At 41.3% G+C, this 22,080-nt stretch overlaps 1 protein-coding gene across 9 annotated transcripts in view; it reads left to right on the plus strand.

Moving 5' to 3' along the window:
* The window catches only part of prdm10 (PR domain containing 10), a 153,943-nt gene that overhangs the window by 38,118 nt on the left and 93,745 nt on the right, over positions 1–22,080 (plus strand). For 7 of the 9 annotated variants that reach the window (XM_059957151.1, XM_059957153.1, XM_059957149.1 and 4 more), the window contains 4 exons: positions 2,938–3,102; positions 4,609–4,668; positions 11,521–11,628; positions 21,237–21,447. In XM_059957151.1, the coding sequence (XP_059813134.1) occupies positions 2,938–3,102; positions 4,609–4,668; positions 11,521–11,628; positions 21,237–21,447 (544 nt within the window). Of the gene's footprint in view, positions 1–2,937; positions 3,103–4,608; positions 4,669–11,520; positions 11,629–21,236; positions 21,448–22,080 lie in introns of those variants that run through there. The other 2 variants (XM_059957157.1, XM_059957158.1) reach the window with 2 other exon arrangements.

The following is a 22,080-nucleotide window of genomic DNA, read 5'->3' on the forward strand; positions in this document are numbered from 1 at the left end:
TAGTTCCCACACCCCGCACTTCCCAATTCTACCCAAGATCCACAAACCTGCCTGTCCAGGTAGACCTATTGTCTCAGCTTGCTCCTGCCCCACCGAACTCATTTCTGCATACCTTGACACTGTCTTATCCCCCCTTGTTCAATCTCGTCCAACCTATGTTCGTGAAACTTCTCACGCTTTGAATTCTTTCAATGATTTTAAGTTCGCTGGCCCCCACCGCCTTATTTTCACCATGGACGTCCAGTCCCTATATACCTCCATCCCCCACCCGGATGGTCTCAAAGCTCTTATCTTCTTTTTGGATTCCAGACCTAACCAATTCTCCTCTACCACCACTCTCCTCCGTCTAGCAGAATTAGTTCTTACTCTCAATAATTTCTCCTTTGGCTCCTCCCACTTCCTCCAAACCAAAGTTGTAGCCATGGGCACCCGCATGGGTCCCAGTTATGCCTGCCTTTTTGTTGGCTTTGTGGAACAGTCCATGTTCCAAGCCTATACGGGTATCCGTCCCCCTCTTTTCCTTCGCTACATCGATGACTGCATTGGCGCTGCCTCCTGCACGCATGCTGAGCTTGTTGACTTCATTAATTTTGCCTCCAACTTTCACCCTGCCCTCAAATTTACCTGGTCCATTTCTGACACCTCCCTCCCCTTTCTTGATCTTTCTGTCTCCATCTCTGGTGTTGGCTTATCTACAGATATCTACTATAAGCCTACAGACTCTCACAGCTACCTGGACTATTCCTCTTCCCACCCTGTCTCTTGCAAAAATGCTATCCCCTTCTCACAATTCCTCCGTCTCCGCCGCATCTGCTCTCAGGATGAGGCTTTTCATTCCAGGACGAAGGAGATGTCTTCCTTTTTTAAACAAAGGGGCTTCCCTTCTTCCACCACCAACTCTGCTCTCAAACACATCTCTCCCATTTCCTGCACATCTGCCCTCACCCCATCCGCCCGCCACCCCACTAGGGATAGGGTTCCCCTTGTCCTCACCTACCACCCCACCAGCCTCCAGGTCCAACATATAATTCTCCATAACTTCCGCCACCTCCAACGGGATCCCACTACCAAACACATCTTTCCCTCCCGCCCTTCTGCTTTCCGCAGGGATCGCTCCCTATGCGACTCCCTTGTCCACTCGTCCCCCCCCATCCCTTCCCACCAATCTCCCTCCTGGCACTTATCCTTGTAAGCGGAACAAGTGCTACACCTGCCCTTACACTTCCTCCCTCACCACCATTCAGGGCCCCAGACAGTCCTTCCAGGTGAGGCGACACTTCACCTGTGAGTCGGCTGGTGTGGTATACTGCATCCGGTGCTCCCAGTGTGGCCTCTTATATATTGGTGAGACCCGACGCAGACTGGGAGACCGTTTCACTGAACACCTACGCTCGGTCCGCCAGAGAAAGCAGGATCTCCCAGTGGCCACACATTTTAATTCCACGTCCCATTCCCATTCTGATATGTCTATCCATGGCCTCCTCTATTGTCAAGATGAAGCCACACTCAGGTTGGAGGAACAACACCTTATATACAGGCTGGGTAGCATCCAACCTGATGGCATGAACATTGACTTCTCTAACTTCTGTTAATGCCCCTCCTCCCCTTCTTACCCCATCCCTGACGATATTCAGTTGTTTGGTTTTTTTTCTCTCTCTGCCTATCACGCTGCCTGTTTTCCATCTGTTCTGTTGCTGCCCCTCCCCCTTTCTCCCTAGGCCTCCCATCCCATGATCCTTTCCCTTCTCCAGCTCTGTATCACTTTCGCCAATCACCTTTCCAGCTCTTCGCTTTATCCCACCCCCTCCGGTCTTCTCCTATCATTTCGCATTTCCCCTCCCCCCACTACTTTCAAATCTCATAATATCTCTCCTTTCAGTTAGTCCTGATGAAGGGTCTTGGCCCGAAACGTCGACAGTGCTTCTCCTTATAGATGCTGCCTGGTCTGCTGTGTTCCACCAGCATTTTGTGTGTGTTGCTTGAATTTCCAGCATCTGCAGATTTCCTCGTGATTGCAGGGTTTAGATGATCAGCTGCGATCACACTGAATGGCAAAGCAGGCTCAAAGAGTTGAATGGTGGCCTGTTCCTATAGCCCAGTGTTTCTATGAATGCACACAGGCACCAGACACACAGTTGAGCAGGGGTTCCCTCCAAACTGAGATCCACAGACCCCCTCAGTTAATGGTAGGGGTCCATGGCATACAAAAGATTGGGAATCCTGTTGTAGAGGCACATTGATCCCATTCAGAAATGAATTATCAGTTACAAAGTACCCAGCAAATATCAATCTAATTAATAATACTAATATTATATACTCCACCCCTTTCAGCTCCACATGAAGGGTCTTGACCTAAAACATCAACTGTCCATTTTCCTCCTCAGATGCTGCCTGACCTGTTTAGTCCCTTCAGAAGTTTATTTAGATGAGTTTCTCCAGCGATTTGTGTTTGCTGCTGCAGAATTTCTTGTGTGTATATTTAGTTGTTGTGATTGGTTTATGAAGGATTTGGCTTTGAACAGCCTTTTCCAGTGATACATGATGTCATCCTAAGCTGTCATTCAGAGAAGGGTTTTTGTAAACAAGTTTGTTTGGAGGAGGATGTTAGACTCATCATTAATCACTCTCATCACTCCATTTTGCTAGCTTTCATCTGCCTTTCCTATCTCCTTCCTCTTTGGAAATGCTAACCATTGTAGTGAGAAATGGGAGATGATATGAATAAATGATGCATTGTGCAATTCATGTGGCAAAATCTGACCCAAAAAGGTGAGTGTGAAGATTTTAACACCTCTGATAATTCCTTTTTTTTAATGTTTACCACTTTAAAACCAAAGAGCTCACAGTTCCTCAAAAAGAATAAGTGCTTTTAGTTCTGTGATAATTTGGGTTTTCCTTTGTCCTAAGGTTTCTTGACCTGGCATTTTTGTTCATCAGGTACATTTTGTTCCAGAGAACAGTGCTGTTGCTCAGATTGTTTACACAGATGAACAGGATCGACCACCTCAACAAGTGGTTTATGCGGCAGATGGAACGTCCTACACTTCAGTGGATGGGGCAGAACATACCCTGGTGTACATTCATCAGGCTGATGGGACACAGGTAAGCTAGGAGATGACAGTTCAAAGTGCATTTTAAAGTACAGTTATTATCAAAGTATGTATGCAGTATACAACCCTAAGATTCGTCTTCCCACAGACAGCCACAAAACAAAGAAACAGGATGGAACCCTTTCAGAGAAAACATCAAACACCCAATGCACAAAAACAAAAACTAAATTGCATAAATGGCAAAAAAATGAGTGAATAACACACAGAATGTTAAACAGCAAACTATAAAGTCCTTGAAACAATCTAGGAATGTTCAGTTCAGATCAAATTAGCTCTGTGTGTTGTTTCTTGACTGCAGGCCGCAGAGTTAGTCTGCTCAGTCAAAATCGCGCAAAATAATTAAAAAAGAGTAACCAGAAATCAGAAACGTACATAACATGAACTTCAGAGTCCTAAAAATTAGTTCAATCCACAAACCACAATGATCAAACCTTGCCCAAGACCCTACAGAGAGGGAGAGGGAAGACCAGTCAAGTGCCGAGCACTCACTCACCTTTTGGTCTTGTCCTCGTTGATTTCAAACTTGCCGGTCAAGTGCAGACTGATGGAACCGAACACCCGCTCACCTTCTGTTCTTTTCATTGATTTCAATCTAGCTCGACATTGATTGGCGAGTTGGTTGAGAATTGGAGCCAATCCTTGGTTCACACTACGCCATTCCCAATCTTGTTCTTAACCACGCTGAGTTCCCTTAGAGACAGCATAAGTACCAGGTTGCTCTGTTAGTCTAAAAACGCATTATCAAAATGTAAATTACAAGCTCCAATTGCACACAGATTAGTAGTAGATGTATATTTAAGAGAAGGAAAAGTAGTAGTAGTTTCATGAACTGTCTGCGGGACGTCGCCATTACTTGTATTGGTTGCTGGCGCTATCTTTCGAGCTTGGGGTTGTGTTACAAGTGAACGTTCCCTCAGGCTTCTAAAGACCCAATCTGGCTGACAAGGTTAGTATAAACCAATCTGTGCCATGGGATGGAGCACTCTGCCCATCAATGATTACGATCCTTGGTTGGCTACTCACTTACATGCACGTTGCATCCACATTTTAGATTGATTGTAAAATGGGAAAACTAGAATTGCATTTCCGTGGAAGTATGAACAAGTTATCATTTTATCTTGAGTTGTGAGATGTAAATGTTTGATGCAGGTGGATTTGTTGTGCAGTAAAGGCCATCTTGTGTAATATCATTAAACTTGTGTCTGTGACAGCAATTAGTGGCATTTCTGTAAGGTCTGGGATCCGATTTTATACCTGCAGCTCATCACATCCTTATGTTTTGTTACGTAGCTCTATGTCAGTAAAGTTATCTGATAACATTCCTGTGGAGCATTTAGAAAGTTAGTAGAACATTAATAGTGCTCAATAAATGCATGTTTTTGTTATCCTGGGACTTCTTCCTCTGGGAGCAGGTTCAGGGGACTTTGGGGAATAAGAGATCTGTTTGATTGTGATTGGTAACACTAAATACTCTTGTAACTCCCGTTTTTTTTTCCAGGCTGTTTTCACCGATCAGTCCCAGGTAGCATATATCCAACAGGACACAACCACTCAGCAGGTATCAAGGGTATTCTGGTCATTGCTCTGCATTAAACTAAATGAATCTCTTTTGATAGCAAGCTTTTTGTGCATTGCATGTTCAGAAAGGATGGTGAAAGTATCCATGTGCATTTGGTAAGAGTGAGTGTGTGTGTTTTTTTATACCTTAGAGCAGACTGATGAAGAGATCCCTCTGTACCTGAGATTTGGGCAGGATAATGGAGCTGTGCCTCCGCTGTACATTAGAAAACGGTGATAGTTGATGACTTAGCTCAACTCTTAATACAGGATAGTGGAGTAATCTTTCTGTAGTGTATACTTTAACAGACAGTGAAGGCCTCCTGTATATCTCCTCCACGTTCAACATAAAAAAAATCTTGGGATTGTAGCTCTGTCTACGTGTTCACATACATTAGTTAAGAACTTTGAAATATGTGCAAGTCTTTAATTTCCTTAAATTGCTTTGGCATCGTCTTGTTGTTTGAATCACAGCCATTACTTTTATTTTGGTTCCTTCACATTGACGTTGGGGGGCCTTGAGAATCTTCAGGTTCTCACATACAGTACATGCCACTTTATGCCAATGTAATTAGCAAATACAGGAACAACCCGCATTAGTATTTTGATAACAGGCAACATTGTCAGTTCACAACAACTTTGATGTTTTGTGCATCAGTTTACATTTTCCACTGTCAATTTTTATGCCCTCAATTTGCTGTTCATTCTAGTTCCAGCCAATGCAAATTAAAATAAACACTAATGGTTTCCGAATTTGACTGAGGCTCATATTCTCAACATTCCACACACCCCCTACCTCCATATATGATGCTTAACCCCAAACTGAAAGGTCTGGAGGTATACAAGTCACCTGGACCATACGGTGTACACCTCAGGGTCCTGAATGAGGTGGCTGAAGAGATTGTGGAGGCATTAGTAACAACCTTTCAAGAATCAATTGATTCTGGCATGGTTTTGTAGGAATGGAAAATTACAAATGTCATCCACTCTTCAGTAAGGGAGAGAGGCAGAGTAAGGAAATTATAGACCAGTTCGTCTGACGTCAGTAGTTGGGATGTTGGAGTCAATTGTTAAGGATGAGATCACAGGGTACTTGGAGACACATGATAAAAGAGGCTGTAGTCAGAATTGTTTCCTCAAGGGAAAATCATGCCTGACAGATGAATTGGAATTTATTTGAAGAAATAACAGGCAGGATAGACAAAGGGAAAATTGATGGATGTTGGGCACTTGGAATTTCAGAAGGCTTTTGACAAGGTGCCACAGGAGGCTGCTTAATAAGATGCGAGCCCATGGTATTACAGGAAAGATACTTGCATGGATGGAGTGTTGGCTGATTGGCAGGAGGCAAAAACTTGGAGAAAAGGGAGCCTTTTCTGTTTGGCTGCTGGTGACTTGTGTTCCATAGGGGTCTGTGTTGGGACCAATTCTTTTTATGTTAACTGTCAATGATTTGAATGACAGAATTGATAGCTTTGTAGCAAAGATTGTAGAAGATAAGAAGGTAGGTAAAGGGGCGGATAGTTTTGAGGAATTACTGTAGCTACAGGAGGACTTGGACAGATTCGGAGCATGGGCAAAGAAGTGGCAGATGGAATACGGTGCTGGAAAATGTATGGTTATACAGTTTGGGAGAAGAAATAAAAATGTAGACTGTTTTCTAAATGGAGAGAAAATCTCAGGTGCAAAAGGACTTGGAAACTTTTGTGCAGGATTAAGGTTAATTTGCAGATTGAGTTGGTGTTCAGGAAGGCAAATGCGATGTTAGCATTAATTTCAAGAGGACTCAAATACAAAAGCAAGGATGTAATGTTGAGGTTTTGTATAGCACCGGTGGGGTCTCACTTGGAGCATTGTGAGCAATTTTGGGCAACTTATCTCAGAAAGGATGTGCTGAAACACTGGAGAAGGTTTAAAGGAGGTTCACAAGTGTGATACCTGGATTGAAAGGCTTTTGTCATATGAAGAGCGCTTGATGGCTCTGGACCTGCATTCACTGGAATTCAGAAGAATGAGGAGTGATGTCATTGAAACCTATCGAATGGTGAAAGGTCTTAATAGGGTGTGAAACCCCCTGGTTTCCTTGGCTGTGTAAGTCTAGGGAAGACACCCTCTGGCCCCGCCATACTCGTGAGATTGAGGCACTCTCCCACCCCAAACCCCTGTTTTGTGAAGATGCTGTGTAATTTGCTACCCTGTTACAAATTAGAGCCACAAAATAAGACAGTACACTGCGTATGATTCTTAATTTGACTAAAGGGTTACTAAAGAAAAGAACAAAACAAGAAAAGGGCCCATTTTAATGAAACAATCTAACATACACAAGTTGGAGCTTACTGGTTCTCTAAGTCACTGATGCTCAATTGATCTTACCCCGGGTTTTGTTAAATCATGGTCCAGCTCCAGGTCGAATCCTATGACCTCCTCTCTCTTGCGTCTTCTCTTTTCATCCCCTCTCAAACAAAAAACCCCAAACCCAGCCTCAGTGTCCCTCACCAGAGTAACCTCCCCTCAATCCAACCATCCTAAATGGATGGCACACACTTCTCCTAATCTCTTATCTTCAACAATAACCCAAACAAGCTGAAAACAGAGCAAGCTGCTCTTACAGAACTGCCAAATGAAATACATATAGCACAAAATGAAATGCATGCAGCATAACAGTAAAAAGATATGAACTAGGGCATTACAAGTGGATGTGGAGAGGATGTTTCTTATAGTGGGGAAGTCTGAGACTAGAGGACAGCTTCAGAATAGAGGAGCGTCCTTTTAGAACGGAGATGAGGAGGAATTTCTTTAGCCAGGGAGTGGTGAATATGTGGAATTCGTTGCCACAGGCAGCTGTGGAGGCCTAGTCATTGGGTATGTGTAAGGCCAAGGTTGATAAATTCTTGATTACTCAGGGTGTGAAGGGATATGGGAGAAGGTAGGAGATTGGGGCTGAGGGGAAAAATGGATCAACCATGATGAAATGGTGGAGCAGACTCGATGGGCCAAATGGCATTTATGATCTGAAATGAAAGATTGTTAACCCTAAACTCTCTTTCCCCCCCACCCCCCCCCCGTAAATTCTCAGAAAAATCCCTTTGTTTTTTCTGAGACATTGTAATTTGTAGTTTTCTAGCTGTACGACTATGACGACACTTAATATCTGTAAAGTATTGTGAGACAACCTGAAATTGTGAAAGTTGCAGCTTGAAGATGTGACATTTTAATTTTGTAGCTTGCCAAGTGTTTCCAGAACTTTGTGTTCATTTTGTATTCCCAGCATCTTCAGTTTCCGTTTCTTTTATAAATATTGACACCTGAATTAATGAGTTTTAGTACTAAAGCTGTTAAAATCTTTTTTAAAAATTGGATGTTTATAAATAGGAACATGGACTAAAAACAGTAATAAGTTGAGGTAAATTTGTACTTGTTGCTGGTCAGACTTCTGTGTGATTTTTTTTGAGTTATGGAATGGATGTTAAATATGAGGAAATGTAATCTGTAGGTTGGTCTACAGGAGGAAGGACGAGTTAGCTGTAGGAGGTAATGAACACGAGCTTGCTATTCTTCTTTTGAACTTTTTTTATATAATGTAGTGATGTTTATGTGTAGCTGCACAAAACAACAGATTTCACAGCATACATCTGTGGTAATAAACCTGATTCTGAGTCACCATTGTTATGATCAGTTTTAAAACTAAAATTATCTTCACTGGAGCAGGGAATGTTAAAAAGAGAATTTAAAATCTTTTACACAGTGAATTGGAAATGCTGGAGAGAGATGAAGAGTTAAATATTTCAAATTCACCACATGTACAGTGAAATTCCAATGATCCATTATCTATTGGAAATGACAATGGTTGGGCTTCTGATTCAGCAGATGTTTCCTGAAATCCCCATCCACTCACTGGGGTCCTGGTTCCCACACTCTCCATTTGTCACCAGGGTCCTGTTCCCGTGTGCCTCACCTGTTCTGTTCACCACCTTCCTCTGGCAATATCTGGTTCTGTTTCCAGACACCCCTTTATATTTACCAGTGAAACCCCTTTTTACCGGGCTTCTCTGGAGATGCAGCTTGTAGTCCCTTGCTAACAGCCACTGGATTCAGCATTAAGAAAACCACCTTTCTCAGACTTTGAATGTCTAGGGTAGATACGACTTGGGTCGCACCAAGCCCGTGAGGTTGGAATGTGTCATCCACCCAAATCCCGGTTTGTGTGAATACTGTGTGATTTACTGCTCTATGTAATCACCTGTCGGCAAGAAATAACAAATCGTACACTGCAGACAATTAATGGGAAGTATATTTATGAATGTTAATTTAATGAAAGAGTTATTAAAGAAAAGAAAGAAACACAAAGGACCTATTATAATTAAACAGTCAAATGTGCACAGGTTGGAGCTCAAATCTTCCAAAGGCCGACTTGTGTGATGTACTCAGTTTCAACTCGTATTCACCAATCTCCGGTAGAATTCCCCTTCTTGGGCTCCATCAGATCGGGCAATCCCGCCAAATTGAATCCTATGGTCGATTCTCTCAAGCTTCTCTCTCTGTCTCCTGCTGAAAAAGACCTTGACCCACCTCAGTGTCTGTCACAAAACCTCTCCCAGTTCCACTCTCCTGACTGGATGACACAGCATTCCTGATTATCCCTTATCTTTAACGGTAACCCAAACACCACCAGCAGAACACATTGCTTCTGCAGAAAACTGTTACATGGAATACCCTACAACATTAACATTAACAGCTTAACTGAAATGTTTGGATGTTTCTTGTGTTGGAGTATTAATGAACTAATATCTGGTGGTCTGGAAAATTTGTTGGTTGGGCACACACAAAACCTCAAGTGTATTAGATTTGGTGGCTGCCACAGTTTGGAGGGCTCTGGAATGTGGGAGTGGTGACGAAGTAATTACTGCTTTCCTATGAGCAAGTTCATTTTGGAGAGGAATGGAAAACAAAACTGCAGATGACAATGCAGAGAAAGTCAGGCATGAGGGTGACTTCTACATTGCTCCATTAAAAGTCCGAGTTAGAGGAAATATGATCTCAAGTAGCAAATGCGATTTAACGTAGACCCTAGGTTCTTGATACAGGAAAGAAAAGACACATCAACTATACAAATTTACTGCAGAGAAGGTGGCCATTGTGATCAGGCTTGAGGAGGGAGCTTTGGAACATAATCTCACTGTCTCACACCTGGTTGGTAACACCAATTCCTCTTCAAAGGTTCAAAGGTCAAATTTAATGTTAGAGAAATATTCAGGTGGGAGTTACATTTGATGAGCGCCTCTGTCACCTAGAGAGCAGATTTCAAATCCCCATCCATCTTCCAGTGGATTATTTTTACTCTTGCTATCCTTTCACTTCCATTTTTAACCTTAAATCTGTGCTCATTAATTATCTCTTGAGAGAAATAGATTCTTCAGTTTGATTTGGCTGCCTTTTAATTTGATATTCCTTTTTGTTTTTGAAGTCTCCGTCCTGGCTGCAAAGGAAGGATGTCATTGGCCGTCTTTATCACATTTATCACAAATGTTGTGCTTCCCCCTAGAATCAATGGTTGTACCCTCCAAAATCCCTCTGTTCCTGTGCAACTTGTCAATGACATACTGTTTGTAATGTATGCAATTACCTTGCTTTCCTTTCCCAAATATATTACTGTATAGAAGAAAAAGGTTGGACCTCTCACTGTACCTTTGAATATATTGTTGCTCTGGCTATAACTATTCTTTTGAATGAAATCAGTTGGAATTACCTCATATGAACTGTTGGCATCTTGTAACAAATCTGACAGGCATACATACTGTGGCACAGCAGGTGGAGAGTATGTCTTGGCAGACATGATGTTTGTGCAAAGAGAAGGAGCAACTGATACTTCTGTGTATCAACAGATGCAAACAATGCTGAGATCCCCTGTAAGGATGCTTGGCAAGAGGTGACAACAATACAAAAGCTGTGGTTTGTGCCAACTGTCAGGATCAGGCAAAAGAGGACAGTTGGACTTTGACGCAATCAAGAAGCTTAAAACATTGATAAATATTGCAACTTAACACTGAGCCTACAGAGACAAATGCAATCATTAAAATATGCTTCTGCCACTGAGCCAGATTTGGATTTAGCTTGCCATTTTCCCTTTTAATCCAACTGCAATTACTGTTCTGGTCAGTCTGCCATGTGAGGGTGTCACACACTTTGCCTAGATCCATGTCAGTCGTGATGCCCTCCTAAACCCTTCCTATCACTATCTCAAAAGATTCAACAAAGCTTTGCTGACCATCCTTAATTAATCTGCATTTTATCAGGGATGTAGATGGCAGAGTTTGTCATCGACACCCATACCCGGCTAGAAGCCCGAAAAGAGTTTATTTGTCATATTTGCTGGGAAACTATTAGATCCTTTTTCAGATTTAAGATATGTTGATTGGTTTAATCAGGTACACTGATTACATTAAAACCATAACTCCGGGGCAAAATGATGGTCATACAAACCAGCAATAGAGTTGATGTTACAAAATCCTTTCTAAGATTTCAAAGAATGCATTTAAAAAAAATCTTCCTCCTGAAACCGATTCAGATGGTTGATGTAGATAGCTGTTTTGTTTCCATGAAAAATTGGGAGTAAATCAAAGAAACATTTGCAAATCTTTACATTTCATGTAATTGGCAAGGGATCCATCTTTCTGAACAGGGAATAATAGTGCTTGCAGTTGAGGGCAAACTTCAAACCAGTGATATTTAGTATGAGCAACGTCTCATATTTTAAGGGATTGCTTCCAGGTGACAGTAAAATATTTTCTTAAAAATGGGTAAAATGGATAAATCAAGGTCCTTATCTGCTCTGACAAAGTTTCTTTCTCTCCAGGTAACAGTTCTTTTGCCCACCAGTCAGAATGTATCTGGTGCCAATCTGGCAGTTCTTGGCAGTGTGACTGAGACCCAGCAGCCAATACCGGTGGAAAACAATTCTCAGGTAAAATAGTCTTCAGTTCAGCAGAAGTTCAATCATTGTCAGATATAATCCTAACACACTGACCATTCACCTTTGTCAAAAACCTGTACCTACCATCAAGTGTACAAGGGAAAAGTATCTAGAACAGAATACAGATGATGAATAGAAGTTCTTAACTGAGACTGAGGATAAACAAAGCACTAAATAAGGAAGGTGTATTATAGGGAAGGCAAAATCTAGAATGGTAGAGAGGACAATGAAGCAGAGCAGAATGACAATTAGGGAAGAATAATCAAATCATTTAAGGAAGGGACAGAAAATTCAAGTGTCCAGGCAAGCAATAGGTGCCAGTAAAACAGATAGTTTTATAAACACAAAATAAAATGTTTACACTGTCTTAAAATAATCTGTAAGATTAATCTGAAAATTTAATATCTAAATTCACAAAGCATTTTAATAAGATGAACAAATTTATAACACACATAGATGTAATTAGTTAAAATGATATTATAGCAATAGAGACAAGGCTGCATAGTGATATTAAAAAATTGGAGTTAAGTGTCTGATAATACTTGATATTTTGGAGGATACAAATTCTACAGTCCTTCATGTAATGTTGTAATAGAGAGGATGACATCAAATCGCAAATTAAAGATGTATACAAAAAATGAGCAGGGCATGTCAGGATTTGTCTGTGGAGTGGGAAATTGCTTGGGTTATTAGTAACTAGTGCCAGTAAAAAGAAGTGGAGTTTGAGCAGTGTGGCCATTGTGTGAATGGACAGTGTTAGAGTGATCAAACCTTCACTGGATGCAAGTGTGATACCAGATACTGAGCGTCAAGATCAGTGAATATGTGGAAAGCGAAAGTGGCTTTGTCAAGGACAGATCCTGCCTAACCAATTTGACTGAATTCTTTGTATCCATGGGGACAGGGCAGTAAATGTTATATAGATGGACTTCATTAAGATATTTGACAAGATCTTGCAATGGGAGACAGATTCAAACAGTTAAGGGCCATGGGATCCAAATTGGCAAACTGGATCCAAAATCAGCTTGGCAATGGGAGACAGAGGGTAATAGTCAAAGGTTGTTTGTACAGTTGTATGCTTGTGACTAGTGGTGTCCCATGTAGATCAGTTCTTGGACCCTTGTTGTTTGTAATGTATAGTACAGCTTTATCTTTCATGTATAACTTTTTGTAGAATTCTAATGCATTTTCCTGTGAATGCCTGCAAGAAAATGAATCTCAAGGTAGTGTATTACATATACATACTGTGTTAATAATTTGAACTTTGCAGATTTGTGAGGCAAGATCAATAAGTTTATGAATGACATGGAGGTTGGTGGAGTTGTTGATTATGTGGAGGGTAGTCTATGGCTACAGAGAGATATCGATGTGTTGGTGAAATGGCTGATAAATGGTAGATGGAGATTTAGCCAAACAAATATGAGATGATGCATTTTGGCAGCACTGAATGAGCTGGGACAAACACCATGAAAGGTAGGGAATTTAGGACAAAAGGAACATTGGAGTACAAGTCCGTAGATCCTTATAGGTACCAACAGAGGTTGTCAATGAGATTAAGAAGGCCTATAGGGTTTTGGCCATTATTTGGGGCAATGAGTACAGATGTAGGGTGGTTATGCTCCAATATTATAAAGCCTTGGTAGGCTTCAATTAGAGTACATTGTGCAGCTCTAGTTGCCAAGATATAGGAAGGATTTGATTGGGTTGGAAAGAGGGTAAAGAAGAATCACTGGGATGTTGCCAAGGATTGAGTGTTTGTTTCAGTTATATGGAGAAGCTGGGTCTGTTCTCCATGAATCAGAGGTGGTAAAGAGAGGACATGATTGAGGTATATGCAATTGAGCGGAGAAGATCAGGCAGAATCCAGAAAACTCTTCCCCATTTCAGATAAAACTAGTGGACATTGATTTAAGGTAAGGAACCTCAACCAGAGAGTGGTGAGTACCTGGCGTGCACTGCTTGAGGGCACATTTGAAGCTGACTCATTTTCAGCATCTAAGGAGTGTCAAGGCAAGAATTTGAGTGCTAGAGGAACCCAGCAGTCCAGCCAGCATTTATGGGGAAGAGTAGACAGTCAACGTTTTGGGCTGAGACTCTTCAGCAGGACTAGATAGAGGAAAAAAAAATGAAAAGTCATTTTTTTTTCCAGTCCCAATGAAGGGTCTTGGACTGTAGCGTCGACTGTTTACTGTTTTCCATAAATGCTGCCTGGTGTGCTGGGTTCCTCCAGCATTTTTTATGTGTTGCTTCTGTCATGCAGGTTGGGATGTATAGTTACATATTCATGCTTAGTTGTTTAGTCTAGTAGAGAGGGGTTCATGGGGAATGATATTTTTGTTGACTGCTATTCAATCACTATTAGTACACTTAAATACACTGATCACTTATTAGTTATGCTAAGTTAGTTTGACCACATAATTATACTAATTGGGACATTAATGGAACGCTAACTAGATCGCTAACTTTGCTTAAATGCATTAGTTCGGCCGCTAACTTCGTTACTTTGCTGATTTGAATGCTATATCTCTAATTTAGTTTTGTTAAGTTTTATCGCTATAAGATCGTCTTTGCTGGTTTTGTAATAAAGGATTTTCGATTTTGGCACTTCATTATTTTGGAAGCGCGTCATACAGTGTCAATCTCCTGGCTTAGTTTCTCAGGTGTTTTTGGTTTGTTTTAAAGTAACCACTACATTTTGTCAGCAAAAAGTAGTTGTATCAAATGAACCTCAGTCTCTGACAAAGGAATGCCTTGGACCTGTTGGTGAACTTGGAATTGCAACACTGAGAATAACACGTTGGAAACTGGAGCAACTTGCGGTAGGATTATCTGTGAGCTTTTGTTGATTCATGCTGCGTGTGTGTGATTTGAACACAGTTTTGAATAGTCAGCGCTGCCTGTCCATTGCGGACTGTTGCTCCATCATGTGGACTTTGCCTAAGGGTTCGTCACTTTGTTATATTGAACTGCTGAAATATTCCAGTTGTCAACATTTGAATTGACGGCTGCTTGTTCGGTCTGGTTTAAGCATTGTGGATGTGCAGTCAGTTTGTTTGTTGCCTATGTTTATTGAACAGAATATCGCTGGTGCTGTGGGCAAGCAAGGAGTTAATTGCGAGTGCCGCAATTAAAAACAAGAACATGAGTGAGTAGAAGCATGCAACTGGCGTCAGCGACCTTCACATTGGGACTGGTAAAAGAGAAATTAAACCTACTTCAAAAACATTAGAGGGTAGAATCGAAAGTTTTCAAAAGAAATATAAAACAAATGGGAACGTGAACAAAATTAAAGCTTTAATACCATCAATTAAGGGTCTTTTGGGAGATAAGAAAAGTGCCTTACAAGTGCAATCTTATCTTGAGGACTTGACTAGTTTCTACGAAGCTGTTGCTAAGCAACATCACATGTTGATCTCATCACTTCCCAAGACTGAGTAGGAAAAACAGAAACAATGATTTTCAAACATTAGTGCCTTCGTAGTGCACTCATAGAGGATATGAAACAATGGTTGACCCAAACATATTCCACTGAAGGTCAAGTTGCTGCAACAAGTGAATACTTCTCACCTTTCATCAGACCATGTTTCTCAAATTCCAAGGCGTGTTTTGACTATGTGTATTAGCAGAAGGCACAAAGGATTATGTAGACCTGAGCGATGGTGTGTCAAGTGTCGGTGCTCAATGTTCTGTTGCAGGCAGAGCATCTTCTGTATCTAATAACTTCTTTCTGCAACACTGTTAAAATTGAGTATGATTTAGCTACATTATTTGCAAGACAACAATCATTGAAGGACAAACGTACACTAGAAAAGCAAGAGGAACAGTTATGGAAAAGGAAGGAGCAGCTTAAGGTTGCAGGAAGAAATTGCCGCACAGATGACCAAACCTGAAGTGTTAAGGGCTTCAAGTGAGGTGAGTGCTAAAGGTGCTCCAGCAGGACAGTCCTATGGTATGAGTTCCCTTGTTGAAAAGGCACAAAGAAAAATAAACACATTCAATGTCAATGTTGATTCAGTTGTTCCTCAAGTGTCTGTGAAACATGACCAAAACCGCAAGAGGTGGTTCAGGATGTTTTCTCTCAGCCTGCACTAAGGAGGAACTTTGAACCTCTGCCATATCCAACAGCTTAAAGTGCTCATGGGGACATTTATTTACAGCATAAAAACACTTGTTTAAGACAGTAGAGGTCAAAACAGTATTACTGATATTATGAGGAAGCAAAATGAAGTAACAACTTTATTGGCACAACAAGCACATTTCATCTTTGCCTAAAGGAGAGATCCAAGTCTTTAATGGAAATCCATTATAGTATCATGCATTCATAGGGGCTTTTGAAAATAGCGTTGAAGGCAAGACTGACAGCAATAGTGATTGGCTCTATTTCCTTGAACATTACACTAGAGGTCTCCCTGGAGAACTTGTCAGAAGTTGCCAGCATGTCAACCCTAAGAAAGGGCATGTAAAACCTAAGGCTTTACTGCAGGAACATTTTGGTAATGAACAGAAAATTACACCTGCCCACATGCAAAAAGGTCTTTCTTGGGTACCTATCAAATCTGAAGTAACTCTTCAAAACTACATTCTTTTTCTTAGAGACTGTTACAGTGCTGTGGAAGAAGTGCAGTACACACATGAACTGGACACACTTGCTTATATGTCAATTGTTATAAAGAAGTTGTCTTATATGCTTAGGGATAAATGGAGAATGGTGGTCTGTAAGCTGCAAGAAAGACACAACTGCAATATTACTTTCACTGACATTTTGAAAGGCAAATAAAGATTGCTACACACCCAGTGTTTGGGAATATACAGGCTGCTACATCAATTGCAGTTAGCAAAGGTGTAAACAAAACTAAGTCACAATTTCATTTTAAGGCTAAAGGAAGCAGCTTTGTCGCTACTGTGGCCACTGTGAGAAGTAAAGCTAAACCTGAACATGAAACTAATGGAAGAGGAATGGTCTCGTCAGCTAAAAAGTGCTTGTCTGCTCAGTGAGGGTGAACATACATTGGACTCGTGCCCTGAGCTGGAGAGAAGGGCTCATAGTGAGAAGATTGACTTCCTAAAAGAAAATGGTGTCTGCTTTGGCTGTTTGTGTGCAGGAGACATCAGCAAGGATGTTTTCTGTAAGATATGCAGTGGCTAGTATTCCAATATGTTTCATATTCACTCTAACAAAAAGGGTGCAGAATCAAAATAAGCTCTGAAAGAAGCAGTGAGTAGTGCCCTGGTATCTAATTGCCTTACAGGGGCTGGTGATCATGATTGTAAACTTCCCATAATTGCAGTGTAAGTGAAGTTGAAGAAGGGTAACAAGACAGTGGCTACTTGTGCTTTGCTAGGCCAAGGAAGCCTCACAAAGAAGCCCAACCTCATTGGAAAAAGGACACACATTCTCTTACACAACATGGATCAAGAGAAGATTGTGAGTAGCTACATTGTTTCAGGATTGGAAGTGGCTGGTTAAGGTGGTGTATTCACGAAGGAAACATTCCATGTCAGAGGGTTTTACAGGGATGGTCTCACTGGAAACATGTCCATTTGCCAGAGATTGATTCAGAAATTAAACAAATGTGCCTTAAGCAATGGAGCCATTGCAAGTTAATAATGGACCCTATGCATTCAGAGCAATGTTGGGTTGGACTGCGAATGGACCACTGAAAGGAGACCATGGTGATGGAAGAGGGTGCTCAGCCGGAGCTGACAATTAACAGGAACTTGGTTTTGAACTTGGATGAGCTTTGACAATGGCAGTTCAAGGCAGACTTCCCTGAATGTAGACAGGATGAATAACCTGGTTTGTCAAGAGCAGACCCCAAGTTCATGTAGCTGGTTGTGAATTCTGCAAAACTGGTGGATGGGCACTACCAGATTAGTTTGCCTTTGATAAGGAAGGAGGTTAACATGTCAAATAATAGGAAGATGCTCTAAATGCAAGGAAGAGGTTTAAGAAGGATTTGTCATTTCATACTGACTACACAGCTTTCGAAGAATGTCATCTCCAAAGGTTATGCTGAAAGAGTGCTAGTAGAGGATCTGGAATGCAGTGATGGGGAAAGTCTGGTATGTTCCACACCAAGGTGTTTACCACCCCTGAAAAGGGAAACCGTGTTGTGTTGGATTGTGGAGTGACTTCAAAGAATATCACTGAATGATCAGCTTTTACGGGTACCTGTCCTTACTAGCTCACTGATTGGAGTCATAACCAGATTCAGAGAAGAACCAGATCATGGCAGATATTGAATCAACATTTCATCAGGTTAATGTACTAAAGGAAAATGGAGACCTGCTGAAGTTTCTCTGGTAGCCTGATGGTGGTCTCAGCCAAGATAAGGTGGACTTTAGAATGGTGGTACATCTCTTTGGAGTAGCCTTATCACTGAGATGTGCCAATTCTGTTCTTTGGAAATATGCAGAAGGCAATGAAGAAGTTATCTGTGAGACAGTGAATAAGGTTTTGCATTGCTTCCATGTTGATGGCTGTCTTGTGTCAGCGTCCTCTGAGAAAGAAGCTGTCTCTCTCTATCATGACCTTGTATCCATTTATGCTAAAGGCTGCTTTCAACTCTCAGTGGATAAGCCACAGACATAGTGTGCTAGCTGTGATACCCAAAGAGTAAAGAGCGAAAGGCATGAAGTATTTGGATTTTGATCAAGATATACCTTCGGTGGACAATACCGGGTGTGCAATGGTGCTTTCAGTCTGATACTTAGAAGTTTAAGATCCCGGTCCTAGATAAATCAGAAGGGGGAATCCTCTCCACGGTTAGTTCCTCCTTTGATTGTTTAGGAATTTTGAGTCCAGTAGTGCTATCTGCAAAGAAGATTCTACAAGATGGCTGGTGATCATTAGTGACTTTTTGGAGGCTGCAGAAAATTGTCTAAAATTTCATCTTAAGTATACTTTTGAATTATTTTTGCTGAAATCTACAGCATGTAAATTTCCTCTGAACCCTGGAATTCTAAATCACATCAATGATCTTCAGATCTCACGATTGACTAAAGAACCTGGACCAGTCAGGTGTGGCAACGTTAAGGCTGATCGCCATGGCCAGAAGTGTGGTAGGAGCAGGGGAGTCCAAGCCAGGTTGGAACGCAGAGGGATGAGGCCTCCACTACCCAGAATCTTGTTGATGAATGTGCTGTCACTGAATAATCTGAGGGCAAGTCTGCTGTATCAGAGGTAGATGAGAAATATCTCACTTGTTTGCTAAACTGAGACTTGGTTATCTACGAATATGCAGAATGCCACAGTTGAACCAGAAGTATTTACAATTTTCAGCATGGAAATTCTTGTCTTGGACTGTTTGAGGGAGACAGTGGCCTCTATTCTTAGATATAAGTGGCCTTGTTTCTTAGAAGAGCAAACAATTGAACATGGCTTTTGCTCAGTTTGACTTGGATGAAGAACAACAAGGATATTCTTTGGAGAGAGAGATTGAAAAGGCCAAGGTTGTGTCTTAGCGAAGAATCTTCAGATCTCTGACATCATTCGGAGGCGTGTACATCAAGAGGTGGGAGATGGTGGCCGTAACCATGTTATCTAGGTTGTGCCAAAAATACTGGATTCCCAGTGCTAGTACAGCTAAAAGAAGAATCCTATCTCAGTCTGTTGTTTGTTAATGGTTGCACACAGCTCCAGGATGCCAGCGCATGGTAGATCTACCTCCAGACAGTGTCTCTCCAGATGAACCTCTATTTAAACGTGTAGGAGTGAATTACTTTGGACCTTTTAGAGGTGAAGAGTAGAAGTAGTACAGTGAAGAGGTATGGGGTCATATCTACCTTTCTAGCTCTTCGAGCTGTTCACATTGAAGAGGCATCTTCTTTAGACACAGATTCCTTTGTTCATGCACTTTAATGCTTTATAACAGGACGAGGACAGGTTTGTAAACTGCACTCTACTGATGTGACAAACTTTGGATTTTGAGCGTGAGTTGTGAGAAGCCATTGAGAAGTGGAATCATTCATGATCCTGTGATGTCATTCTTCAAAAAAGAATGAAGTGGAATTTTAACCGCCAACTGATTCACATCATGAAGGAACATGGGAGAGATTGAACAGGTCTGTGTGAAAGGTTCTCAGTTCCACCATGAAGGTACCGAATCTTGACAAAGAGGGTTTCCACGCAGTTCTTTGTGAAGTAGAGGCTTTTTTCTATGGTCATCAGATTACGAAAGTATCATCCAATCCCAATGATTTGGAAGCACTGACACCCAACCGTCTGTATGGTTCTGAAGACCTCACCATCCTTACCACCAAGAGAGTTCCAAAAGGAAGACATTTATGCTCATTGTAGATGGAAGCAAGCCCAATCAATACATGTCAAACTTGTTTTGGAAACAGTATGTCAAGAAGTATGTACCATAGCTACAGGAGTGTCAGAAATGATGAGGTATAAATTGCAGTTTCCTGCCAGGAGATATTGTGCTTGTAGTTGACAACACAGTACCTTGAAACTCATATATCGTGTGAAGAGTCATTCAAGTCTTTCCAGACAGAGGAGGATTTATGCAGCAGGTAGGCATCAAGACCAAGACCAGCTGTCTGGAACCAAGATCTGTCTTCTACAGGGGGCAGAGGTTTGAGGGGCTTCAGCCCTAGAAGCTTCATGACTTTGACTTGACTCACTGACTTGATAGAGAGTGGTGGTAAAGATCACTCTGTACTGGACTAAGTACTGGTAACCTCTGGCCTAGATGACTGCTAAATGACTTGACTGGAAGAAGAAAGAGGGCATTTGTATAAGTGTTGAGATGTTTGTCTTTGAAAATTTCATGTATCCTATTTTAGTGGTATGCATTTGTAATTACTATAGTGTAATAATTAAGGGGCTGGGATGTAGGAGCCACGTATCTATTTTCTGTCACATGGGTTGTAGTAGAAGCAAATGAGTATAGTGACACATCCATGTTTTGTTTAGTCTATTGGAGAGAGCTTAACCCACGGAGAATAATACTTTTTTTGTCGGGCGCTATTTGATAACAATTAGTTTACTATGTGATCGCTATTTGTCTGTTATTAGTATGCTATTTGATCGCTATTAGTGCGCTGAAATATGCTGTTCGCTAATTAGTTAACGCTAAGTTAGTTCACCTGCTTAGTTGCGCTAATTGAGACCGCTAATTAGGATGCCATTGGAATGCTAATTAGATCGCAAATTTCGCTTTAAATGCGTTAATTCGATCGCTAACTTTGTTATTGCGCTAATTTGAACGCTATATCGCTAATTTAGTCTCATTAGTTTTTTTTTTATTGCTACAAGATTGTTCATCTTTGCTGGTTTCATAAGAAAGGATCGAATGTATTTTTTCCGATTTTGGAACTTTGTTACTTTGGAAGCGCATCATACAGTGTCGATCTCCTGGCTTAGTCTCTCAGCGGTTTTTAATTTATTTTAAAGTAACCGCTACTGCGATTAATGCAGATGTATGCCCACTTTATCAGTGTGGATGAGTTGGGTCGACTGGCCTGTTTCTCTGCTGTATGATTATATGCTCCTGTTTTCTATTTCAATGTGATTGATATACAGCAGAATGAAGATGTTGGTTTGTTGCTAACACGAATTCTAGTAAATTGAATCTGTTTTGTCTTCTTAGTCACATTTGTCCACACTAAATCATGGTATTCCTCAGGTAACTGAGGTCAGTAACTCTGTGCAGCAAACACCAGACACATTGGACACAGCTGAACATGACCTGGACACAGAGGAGGATGAAGATGAAGACGAGGATGAGGAGGATGCGGACTCATCTGATATGGAGGATTGGGAGCCAGGTCCTCTTCGGCCCTTTAATCCATGTGATTTATGTAAGTTGAGTTGTGTAATCACACATTCACATGGCAATACAGCACAGAAACAGGCCCTTCGGCCCACTGAAGCCAGACTGAGCACCAGCCCTCCCTTCATTTAGCCTAATCCTATATTGAGTTTTTACTCTCCCCGCCTTCTTATCATCACTTTCAGATTCTACCACTCATCTACCCATTAGGGGCAATTTATAGTGGCCTGTTAACCCACCAACAAGCACATCTTTGGGATACATGAAAGGAAACAGCACCCGGAGAAAACTCATGTGGATATATGGTGAACGGGCAAACTCCGCATAGACAGCACCTGAGGTCAGGATTGAACTCAGGTCTTTGGTGCTGTGAGGCAGTGACTGTACCTCTATGGAAAAACATATTCGCTATCCATTTGGAAGAAATTCAAACATCAGTATTTTGATACTTTTCTGGTGTAACACTTGTTACTGGATGCTATTTATTAGATGGCAGCACGACTGAGAGCATCTTCACTTTAAAATAAAAAAGACATAAATGAAGTTGTTGATTAGGTTTGGTTTATTTTTTCGTATCGATGTACAGTGAAAATCTTGCCTTGCATGCAAATCAATTTATTACAACAGTGCATTGTGATAGTACAAGGTAAAACAATAAGAG

The sequence above is a fragment of the Hypanus sabinus genome, chromosome X2, assembly GCF_030144855.1.
Source record: "Hypanus sabinus isolate sHypSab1 chromosome X2, sHypSab1.hap1, whole genome shotgun sequence".
NCBI lineage: Eukaryota > Metazoa > Chordata > Chondrichthyes > Myliobatiformes > Dasyatidae > Hypanus > Hypanus sabinus.